Below are 11526 nucleotides of genomic sequence, written 5' to 3'. Positions count from 1 at the left end.
CGTCCGCCGCTTGAGAGGTCGCGGCTGGAAGGGCCGGCAGCAGTTCGCGCGCTGTTTGAGCCATGGTACAGCTTGCCGCCCAGGAGCGCGTTTTAAAAATATAGATATGCAATTAATTTTTGAAAAATGCTTTCTTCGTATCTGTTTGGAGCAGGATTGTGTAGCGTACCAGTGTCTGAGTTTTACCTGTGGCTTAACACCCCTCTCGAAGCTTGTAGGCTGTAGAATTCAGCAGTCGGTAGAACTATAAAACACCTCTTTATTTTACACCACCTTTCTGTAGCCAAGGCAGCTGAAGAAAATACCATGGGAGGAAGCAATGAAATAGGAAGGGAAGTGAAAACCACTGTAGTTCTGTCTAGGCCAAATAAGAATTAGCACACGTTGAAGGAATTAATCCCAGTATTTACATTTCCTTACAAAGATACTAGATGTTCTTGCTGATTTTATTTATTTTAATTTTTCTCTTAAGTATACTTCAGGGTTAAAAACATAAAGGAATCTGCATAAAGTAGCCTCTACTTACTGGAGCTCAAGTTAATATATTCCTAATTCTGTTTCTTCATAGATGGCATGAATGTCCTGTTTATAGTTGTGGATGATCTGCGTCCTGTTTTGGGCTGTTACGGAGATAAGCTTGTGAAATCTCCAAACATTGATCAACTTGCTTCTCAAAGTATTGTGTTCAGCAATGCATATGCACAGGTGAGTTAAATAACTTAATAAAAATGTTTTCTCTATGCAAAATAACTACTAGTTTTATCACAGTAGGTGTTAGGCAGACCATTGGAAAAAAGCAAGTATTTATTAACCTTAAGTATTTCCAGTAGAAAATAAGTGGTTGGGCTGAACTGTACTGTGTGAACCTATCTTTACTAAGGTAAGAAAAATGAAAACAGGGCATTTGAATGATATTTGTGTAGCCCTTGGAGGAGTGTAATGTCACTCAAACATTTTCACTGTTAGCAGCAAAGTGCTGCTTAAAAATGCTGTTTTACTAAATTGGAGTTCTTTTTTCCTACTGTTTATAAAAGATTATTTTTTACTTTTTAATTTTTTCTTTTGAGGAAATCTATTCTGTAGACTTTTATGAAGGGGCAGCTTGTGTGGTAAGCATCACTCTTAATTATAGGACTCAAAATCTCACTAATTGCTCTTTACTTGAGTACTTTGCATAGGATGTCTACATTCCCAGGTTTCTCTCTGCTGAGAAATTAGAAGTTTGAGTCTAATCCTGACTAGGGATTAGGACTTTAAAGCAATAACTCTTGGCTCTTGCCAATCTGAAACAGAATTGGTGAGGCTTTTGGACTGTAACCTGGACCTTCTGTGTGTTTATGCTTTTCATTATTCTTAAGGCAGTCCAGATCACCTAGGCTTGGGCTTTTGTCAGCACAGTCCATCTGCCACTTCTGCTTAATTCTGTGTGAGTATGAGCTACTAGATGTCAAAAGCACTGTCTTTAACGCAACCTGACTTTTTTTTGTGTGCTGCTAGCTGCATAACCCAAGCTTTTAGCACTTAGGAATTGGTTATTTGAGGAAGAATTATAGATAGGTAAATGTTTATCTTGCTAAAAGCTTGCAATTGGGAGTTGATATTCTTAGTAAGGATGCTGTTCATTCCAGCTTGAAGTGATATGAAATGCTTTCACTGCAGTTCCTGAGCCCTCAGATGTTTTGTCCAGCCACACCTAAGTCAGTTCGTACGTGTGTTTTGCTTTTTGTTCCGAATTGATTCTCTTTTTGGCTGGCTCTCTCCTCAGCAAGCCGTGTGTGCTCCCAGTAGAGTGTCATTTCTTACTGGACGCAGACCTGATACTACCCGACTGTATGATTTCTACTCCTACTGGAGAGTACATGCAGGAAACTATTCCACATTGCCCCAGTATTTCAAGGAGAATGGCTACGTGACGCTGTCTGTGGGGAAGGTTTTTCATCCTGGTACGGTTTGAGTTGTCATCTGCTTAACATATGCATGCTTAACGTGTATATTCTCACAAATAGACTTTACATATAAGTATCAACTGTGTGATTCTTGTTTATATTGACAACCTAAATCATAATCATGAGCCAGATTGTACAATGACTGTAGGTTGTCTTTAAATCTTAATTTTAAATCTTAAGGCATTAGAGATGAATATATTAGATGACTTATTTAATGAATATTTTCACATCTTGTCTAGGGATTGTGGGAATAAATGTCTAACATTCTAAAAATATGTCTGGAAGTTAGGTATCCACTGAAGATGAAATTACTGAACAGCCTCATTGTCTTAGTTCTGCATATACAGATTTCATGTTTCATAATAGGCTGTCTGTCTGGATCAGGAGATATAGAATGTATGACTAATACTACCAATTAAATAGGAAATTAGTTCACTAGTTAAAAAGCAGTAACACTACTGAGTTGAAAAATACTGTAATACTGACCCTCTTTTTGGTAGTTCTTTACCCCAGAACTAAACGTGTGGATGTATGAACTTCCAGGTAATAGTAAAGGTAATTAAGGATGTACATGAAGACTGTTATTAATCCTGTTTTTTTGGTAGATTTTTTGTTGCTGTCCTCTGAAGTAAGGTTCTTCAAGAGGCTTGAGTATCCCTCACCAGTAAAAGGTGTATTTCAGGGAAAAACGTCTGTCTTAAGCTTTTTGACTTTATTTCTTGGTTTTCTTTTTCTCAATTGTCAAAGATCATTTGAAATGTTTCTTTGTTTAGTGTATTTAAAAAACAAACAAACAAAACCCTCCAAAAAACCCAAAACAACTGAAAACAAGTTAAACTTGTGTTTGAGCTCTTCCTGGTGAACTGTTAGAGCATTTCTAATGTCTTTACCCTTTTCAGGGGTTTCATCCAATTACAGTGATGACTACCCATATAGTTGGTCCATTCCACCCTTTCATCCTTCAACTGAAAAGTATGAAAATGATAAGGTAAGCATGATTTGTGGGACCCTAACAAAGAAGTTTTTTCAGGATATAACCGAGTTCTTTGTGTCAAGCATAGGCTATACTCTGGTTTTTGAGACTGCAGCCTTGTGCAGGGAAACTGCTAGTCCAGTTTGATAACTCTGTTTCTTAGTCTTCCAAAAGAAGGACTATCTCTTCAGTTGTATGTCATGTTAATTCATGTGCCCATCCTGCAGATATTTTAAGTATTTCTAAATTAGTATTTGGAAATTTAAGTTACTGAGATGTAAAAGTGCTTGCAAGAAGGAGTGATCTTTGTGTTGAGGTCATGAATTCCTTTATCTGAAAAGTGCAGTTGTCAACTTCCACACTACTCTTGCTCTGCTTAGTAAGTGACAAAACATCATCAGTAGACTTGATGAACTTAAATCAATTCAATAAAAAGCTCAGGGCTGAGTGGGTGGAGGTCATAATTAAAATAATCTTTAAATACTCTGAAACTTTATAATCTGATTCAGTTTTCTAGAATGTTTGTTACTCTTGTGTGCCCAGAAGAATCCGTTTTACGTTTATGCAAACATTGCGATAGCATCATGTGCTGGAGTCTATACGCTGCAAAGCTGGGAGCTCCAGCCATGAGGCTACAGACAGCCTTGGTGATGCTTTGTTCTTGTATTTACTGCTGAAAACAACAGTATTTGCATCCATGGCATACTTTTCTTAATGTTCATTTAGCAACTCTCCCAAACACCCTGCTGCGGCCACCTTTTCCTGGCAACCGCTTAGTCTAATTTGTCTTTCTTCACTGATTATACATCAGCCACTGCTGGCATTTGCTCAGAAACTAAGTCAGTAGCTTCCAGGCAGCTTTCTATGAGCTCTTGGGATGAGAAGGAGTAAAAATGCATGTGTACAGTGTAACCAAATTCTGCCTTCTTACCAACAGATCAGAGATTCTATTCATCATAGAAACTGTGTGTTTTCCCATATGACCACGTTTAGTCTTCTGCCCAGCTTTAGACAGGATTCTGCTTTTCCATAGACATGGAAGTTGCATTCTTCAACTCCTGAAGCTGTCTGCTCAGTCATCAATATACTCGGCACCTTTAGTGTTCATAGAAATTGTGAAATTCCTTTTTGTATCCAATCTGCAGTCTTTTGTTGGTAGAAGGATTGAGAAGCAAATTGGTTTGAAAGCTATGGAACAGAGGATTTCTTCTTTGCTTTTACAGAAGTTAAGTTACTTAACCAATGCTTTTTTTTTTTTGAAGACTTGTAGGGGAAAAGATGGAAAACTTTATGCTAACTTGGTGTGTCCTGTGGATGTGGCAGAAATGCCCAGTGGTACTCTGCCTGATATTCAGAGCACTGAAGAGGCCATACGCTTACTGAATGTTATGAAAACCAACAAGCAAAAATTCTTCCTGGCTGTCGGTTACCACAAACCACATATCCCACTGAGGTACCCGCAGGTGAGGAAACTGGAGCCTGCAGGGAAAGGAACTTAGACAAGTGCTGCTTTTGCTTTTCAAAGCTGTTTCCACAAATACTTTATTGCTGTTGTTTCTGGGAAGCAAGCTGAAAACCAGCCTTGATTTGGTGTAACTTTAGCAGTCGCCTGTGTGGCATTTCAGAATGTTTAATGAGAATGAGTTGTGACCACTCAGCCAAAAGCCAGGCTTCTACCACCGTAATAGTGACTGCTATTGCATGGAGATGGTGTTCGGCTTGATGGAGTATGAGATAATGAGGCCTTAGAAGATCTTGTACTGCATCCCCTGTTTGAGTTGGTGGCAAAGCTCCTACTCACTTTGGAGGAAGTGATGTTAGACCTCTTATTTCAGTGTTGCTTTGAGATACAGGAGGCTGGTTTTAGGTACTTACTAACTCAGTATTTTTCAGGAATTGGTTGGGGCCGACTAGCATAGTATTGCTACCTTTTACACTCTGCGGGAGGGGGAGTGAAGCCTTGTAAACTGTAAGAATATTAAAAGGTCATGCAAGGGGAAACGGTTGCTGCTTTACAACACAAAGTTTACAACAGACCTTAGAGGTGAGGGCAGTCTTTATGTGTGTTTGTATTGTAAAGGAATTTCTCAAGTTGTATCCCTTGGAAAACATCACATTAGCCCCAGATCCCTGGGTGCCTGAGAAACTACCTTCTGTGGCGTACAACCCCTGGACGGATATCAGACAGAGGGATGATGTGGAAGCATTAAATGTTAGTTTCCCGTATGGACCGCTTCCAGATGACTTCCAGGTAAGCTGTCAATACAGTGCACTGAAGTCAAACTGCCTTAACTTGTTCAAATGCAAGGGAACAGTTCAAATGCTCATAGATGTTCCCAGGTATTCAGCAACTGTCAGTTTGCAAATACTATGAATACCCTGCCTTGCATACTGTCACCTCTAGCTTTGTAGAGAAACTTTCACTGTAACTGCAGTCAGGGAGTGGGGGTGGGGAGGGAGAGATCAGCCATCAACTGGTGATAGTAGTATGTGCTCCTGGTTTGTATATAAGGGAATGTATGTAGCAGCTACCAATGTTGTGTTTGTTTTCATTATCTGAATCTGTTTATCTGTTTCAAGCCACCACTCAGGGTGTCTTCTTTTGCAAGATTTTCCTTGACTTTCCACTGCTTATGCCAAAATAACATGCACTGGCTGGACCCTGAGAGAAGCAGAACTGATTAGTTTGCAACATCTTGCTTGAAAGAACTTCTCGGAGATAGTACAATTTTCTAACTGCCCCCTCCCTGTTTACCTTTTCTGGGACATTAATCAGGCGACAGACACTTAAAAAATAAAGCTTTACAAGTAAAATCCTTTAGTTCCTTTACTTACACTGGTTCTCCTGTGTGTGTGTCTGGGGAAAAGCTAACTTTTTTTTCCTCTCTCCTGTTTTCTTAACTTGCAGCGGCAGATTCGTCAGAGCTATTATGCAGCAGTTTCTTACCTGGATATGCAAGTTGGCCTGCTCTTGAATGCGTTGGATGATGTAGGACTCTCAAACAGCACAATAGTAGTTTTTACTGCTGATCATGGTAAGCATTTAAATCTTTCTCCAGCTCACTGTTAATAACTTAATTGTGCAACTCAGTGCTGGCATATTAATCAAGTGTGTGTTTATATAATGTGCAGCAGAGCTACCATACGTTGTGTATCTGGCTTGTCTGTCTCTAATTAAATGGACTGACACAGGCTTCTGTGGCTGCGCGGTTCCTGCAGGCACCTCTCTTTAATCAGATTGAGGGTTTGCTAGTGAGTGATGAGACCGTCTGCCAGGACACTGGGCTGAGCTTGCTGTATTCCCACCTCCTACCCAAGGAATGACTCTTGCTGGGAACAGTGCTGGGAAAGGACAGTGACCACTCCTCCCCCCTTACAATTTGTAGAGAGCCATCTGGTACAGTGGGTGGCAGGCTTTCTCATTAACTGCTGAAGTGTGTTTTCTTGCACTTGTCATTGCTGCTTGCAGAGCATCTAAACTGATAGCAATATGGCACTCCCTTCATAATTGAGGTCTTGCACACTTTGGATCCTGGTGGTAAAAAGTTGAATTTGAATCGTGGGACAAATACCTCAAGCATTTAGTGTTTGTTTGAATACTCTAATATTCATTAAAATACCCCCCTCCCCCATGATCCCTTTAATTGGGGGATGGCTTAGCTGACTTTAGATGGTTAGGGTATGGCTAAATATCAATTTAAAGTCACATATTTAATTAATTTGGGTTGATTTCTGTGAGTGTGTGTGTATAACAAGCCCTTATGAGTTGTACAGCAATGGGATTAAAACTTCTGGTACTAAAGTGACTCTAGATGTTCCTTCTGACTTGCACTTTGACTTGGACTTTCTGTTGTAAACTGAATTCTGCTTTTCTTTGCTGTGGTTAACTGTAAACAGTTGGTGTTTCCAGTGCCATGGCTAGAAAAGTGATTAAAAAAATCATGTGTTAACATAGCTATCATAGAGCTCTTTTGTCTTCCCCCAAAGTGAAGTTGGCAATAAATCTGCTTGGAAGGAAGTCATGTTGGCATCTCTTCCAAGAGAAAGAGGAAAGCTAAAGAGTTTTGATCTCTATTGCTTCCTCAGGGGTAACATCCTGATGTGGCAGTCTGGCATAGATAGCAGCCTTGGCTCCAAGGGATGTTCAGTTTCAGTGTTAACAGGAGTATTGGAGAGCTGGCAGCTGCTCAAAACTTAAATAAGTGCTTTGTGGAATTGTTCTGGAGACTCTTGCAGGCACTGTGACACACCCCAGTTCTCTTTTCTGCTGTTTTAATGCTGATTTCCTAATTCTGATCTAGAGTAGGGGAAATAAGGAAAGGTGTAATTATTTCCTTAATAAAAGAGTATCAAGTTGCAAGATTTAGGTGGCAGTTGAAATAGCTTTCATATCGGAGAAAAATCTTGTTATATTTAAATATACAGATCGTTATTTGCCTTTTAATATAACCTTGATAATAGACTAGTGGCCTCAACCACCAGAGTCAGTTTACAGTAAAAAAGAAATGACTACTGAATTACAACCCAATATCTGCTCTGAATTGTATTCTTTGTCATCTAGGATGGTCCCTGGGAGAACATGGTGAATGGGCAAAATACAGCAATTTTGATGTTGCTACCCGTGTGCCGCTGATGTTTTATGTACCAGGAATGACAACTTCCTCTGTTAGTCAAGGAGAGAGGGTCTTCCCCTACCTTGACCCTTTTAGCCATATTTTAGGCTTGGTACCTCAAGGTAAATTTCCAGCATTTATTTTTTGTTTGCAGTAGATATATGTAAAGGAGAAGTGGTGATGTAATGATACTTTGCCTACAGGCAGCTTGAGTCAGTGTCATTAACTGTGCTTCTTGTACTGATGAGGAACAAGATGGTGAAGGGAATCCTTGGACACAAACTTTTGCTTTGGTTAGATATGCTTTAGTGGAAACAGCTAGATGTCTGCGTTACTCCAGCAGGTGATTTTATTTTCGTGTGGTGTAGATGCCTAAAAGGATACTTGACCTACCTTTTGTACCGGTGGCTGCTGTCTTTCCAACAGTGATGAGTAAACATTCTCTGTGTAGCATCTGTACTTAAAATGGTGGCATTGGAAACTGTTTTGATGGAGGCACTCTCGTGTTAAACTGTTGACACTGGAATTTCCTTTGCCTTTCTGAAGAGTTCTTTTTCAAAGTAATGAATATTATTGTCCTGAAGGCTGCACATTTGAGAAACATAAGTGCAAAAATTTTCTTGTTAAAAATACATCATAAATGCATAGACTAGCATCTTCAGAGCTAACTGCCACACCTTAATTGCCTTGATTTTGTTACCCCACAAATCCAGTGCAAAGCACTTTCAATAAAACACCAACTTAATTATCAGAATAAGTTTCTAAAGCGTTCTACCGGTGTCTGTCAAACCATCATGTTCCATAACTTGTATTTTGATGTTTCTTCTAGGGCGAAGCAAAAAAGTGGTTGAGCTTGTGTCTCTGTTTTCAACGCTTGCTGAACTTGCTGGCCTGCAAGTTCCTCCTGTGTGCCCAGAGACTTCGTTTCATGTTGCACTGTGCACTGAGGGGGCAAGCATTGTCCGGTATTTTAATGCCTCTGAAGAGAAGGTGGAGGAAGAGAAGGATGGGTGTGATGACACTTACCGGTGTTTTAGTGAAGAACCTATTGCTTTCAGCCAATATCCCCGGCCTGCAGACACTCCTCAATGGAACTCAGACAAGCCGAAGCTGAAAGACATCAGAATCATGGGCTATTCCATGCGTACAGTTGACTACAGGTATACTGTATGGGTTCGGTTTAATCCTAACAACTTCAGTGCTGACTTTGAGGATGTCCATGCAGGAGAGTTGTACATGGTGGAGACTGATCCAAACCAGGATTATAACATCTATAACAATACCTCACATGGTTCTTTTTTCAAAAAAATTCTTGGCTTCCTGAAGCGGTAGGGTTCAGAAACTTCTTTGTGAGTGTTCTTGCAACTGAAGTAACGCTTCCTTTTTTTGTATAAAACCTTTCTGTTGTACAGAAAACACTTGGATTGAATTAAAATCCTGTTTGTATCAAAACACTAGCTATTGCCTTTGTCTTGTTACAGCCCTTATTACACTGAAATAGTCAGAGTGAACTTCTGCGGTTGTGTTTTCAAACACAAGCTCACAATGTTTCTGAAAAGGCCACACAGGGTATGCAGGCTCATAGTGTGAAACATCTCTGTGGTCTTCTCTTCTGTAGTGACCGAAGAATTAAAATTCATTATCTGTGCTGAAGCTGGTAGTGTGAAAGGTGGAAAAAGAGAAACTTCTGTGTTTGAAAGGCTGTGCAGAGAATGTGTGTCAGTAAACAGGTCCTGTCCACTTTACCTGGGAGACTTGGGGCTGGAGTGGTCAAGGAGACCTTGATAATGGTGAAGGGCTGAGGTGCCTGCTGTCATCAGCCTTACCTCTGACTAGAGCTAAAAGAGAAACTTCATGTGTTTCATTCAAAATTTAATTATTTTAAATAAAAGCTTTAATTTGGAGATTCATAATGCTTATCATACAGGAGGGGATCTGAGTTTTTAATTAATGTGTATGAAATGAGTGCTTTCATCACTGAAACACTAAATAAGACTGAGGGGTTAAGGTAACACCAGTATGCTCTTCTGTGTTTTTTTTCATGAGGATTGGTCCAGTAGGGCCCCAAGGTGAAAAGAGGTGGAAACTTTTAGCTGTTGTAGCTTGCTGGTTGCTGTAGTTGCTGAACTGCTCAGTGCACTTCAGGGTTGTCATGTCCAGTGACAAACTTGGATGTTTGCATTCTTAGGTGCTAAGTGGGGCTTGGCACTCTTGGTTTTGGACTAGGATAGCTAAAAGCCTCCCTTTTAGTTTTAAGATTTTAGTGTGGCGTTTAGCAACACAGGATGTGGAGCATTAGTTGTCCCAAGCTATGGTGGTGAGTAAATTTCCATATGGCCAACTGCATTAAGGTAAGTATGTTTGGGAGTTCGCATCTGAGAAAAATGTTTTTGCTGAGTATTTTATTTAAGCACTGTCTGTGTGTTATGCTCACAGCCACGAAGTTCACTGTGCTCTAGTGTGGTGGCAGTAATTTGTGTTGTGTTCTATCAGCTTACTGGATTTCTGCAATTCCATCTTGGCAATCGAAGCACTCAGAATTTGTACCTTAACAGATACGAGCTTGTTTGGACAGTGCTAACTCCTGCTACCTTCCTCAATGAACTGCTTCAATTCCTACAAAAAAAAAAAGCCAGCCATTACTTGTCTTCCTCAGATAAATTGACTTTAATATCCTAGAGAAGCCACAGACATAACTTTATTTCATTAAAATCCATGTGACAGTCTTATTCCTAATTAATGTAGAGATACCCACCATGAATCTGATTCTCTGTTAGAAGACAATGGTTATTTAGTGCTTTAAACTCAATTAGAAGAATATATTTCTTATGAACTTGTCATTTGTTTCATTCAGCCCAAGATGCTGTGTGTTCTGCAGCATTATTATTCCTGATGAAAACATATTTTTCCCTCACTTATGCATGTATACTTAGATCCTCAGCTGGTATGAAATACTGCAGTTGCATGTTGCAGATTCAATGTAGCTATACCAATTTCACACTGGTTGAAAACATGTTTTATTGAGAATGGTGTCAGGGAGCAATTTGGAGTCTGCAGCTAGAGCTAATTATATCTCTGACACGCTTTCCTTCAAAGGAGAATCAAATATTGGGAAAGTTATTTTGGGGGGATGTATTGAAGTGTTAAAGATTAATCTAAATCTCTGGTATGTTAGGTCAGTAATACAATGCACACTTAAAATTGATCTGGAAAATGGGTATTATCTTAGACTTGGCTACCTGAGCTTTGCGTTTTGTTCTGCTAAAACACCTGTTAAAAAACAAAACAAAAAAATCTTTTTTGGGGACTTGTAGATAAATTATTTGCATGAAAACATTCTTGTACATACCCTGCCCTAACCCTCACTTCAGGCAATTTAATTTTTCAAGTGGAGATAAAAGTCCTGGTGCTAGCTGATGAGTATTTTTTTCCTCAAGTTATTCTCTTTATATTGGAAGGGAAAAGCCGCCCTTGACCTTTCTTAATCAAAATCCAGTAATCTTTTGGGGGAGACATGAAACAGAATTGTCTCTGACAGCCAGTGAATCAAGACCGGTATCCACGTGCTCAGGGCAAGGACATTCCTGAATAATTGGAGAAGTCGCTGAGCAGGACTGCCGTCCACCTGGCCAGCAGTTTCCCTCTGCCTGCTGCTGAGGTGAGGCATAGCAGTAAAAAAAGCTTTGCTCTTGCAAGTGCTGTGTGAGTTAGTTTTGTTATGGAATTGGTTGCACGAAATGCAAAACCAGCGGAGACAAAGGGAGAAGGCACATTTTTTCAAACAAACAAAACGGCTGCCTCTCCTGAAGAGCCTGAGCTGTGGGCTCTGCTAGGCTGAGCAGCCTCCACTGAAGAACAAAAGAGCTTAACAGGAGCAATAAAAGCAAAGTGCTCTTGTGCACAGTGCTCTCTCTAGAGGGAAGAGGATGCAAGCCAAGCATCAGGAAATAAATGAGATGCCAGTGCTGACCCTATTTCTCAGGATGGCACCAGA

At 40.0% G+C, this 11526-nt stretch overlaps 1 protein-coding gene across 1 annotated transcript; it reads left to right on the top strand.

Moving 5' to 3' along the window:
- Nucleotides 1–572: 572 nt before the first annotated feature.
- On the top strand, nt 573–8983 carry IDS (iduronate 2-sulfatase). Its single transcript, XM_009575556.1, has 8 exons — nt 573–705; nt 1766–1943; nt 2846–2934; nt 4182–4382; nt 5000–5170; nt 5828–5954; nt 7481–7654; nt 8362–8983. The coding sequence occupies exons 1-8, from the start codon at nt 574–576 to the stop codon at nt 8862–8864; spliced, it is 1575 nt and encodes a 524-aa protein (XP_009573851.1). The 5' UTR covers nt 573; the 3' UTR covers nt 8865–8983.
- Nucleotides 8984–11526: the final 2543 nt, after the last annotated feature.

This window comes from Fulmarus glacialis, unplaced genomic scaffold, assembly GCF_000690835.1.
Source record: "Fulmarus glacialis isolate BGI_N327 unplaced genomic scaffold, ASM69083v1 scaffold3814, whole genome shotgun sequence".
Classification (NCBI taxonomy): Eukaryota; Metazoa; Chordata; class Aves; order Procellariiformes; family Procellariidae; genus Fulmarus; species Fulmarus glacialis.
This window is presented reverse-complemented; position numbering and strand designations above follow the sequence as displayed.

Coding starts and splice junctions, on each gene's coding strand:
- IDS (XM_009575556.1), top strand. CDS start 574: ATGAATGTCCTGTTTATAGTTGTGGATGATCTGCGTCCTGTTTTGGGC. Junction 1,944..2,845: donor GGGGAAGGTTTTTCATCCTG/GTACGGTTTGAG, acceptor TACCCTTTTCAG/GGGTTTCATCCAATTACAGT. Junction 4,383..4,999: donor TCCCACTGAGGTACCCGCAG/GTGAGGAAACTG, acceptor TGTATTGTAAAG/GAATTTCTCAAGTTGTATCC.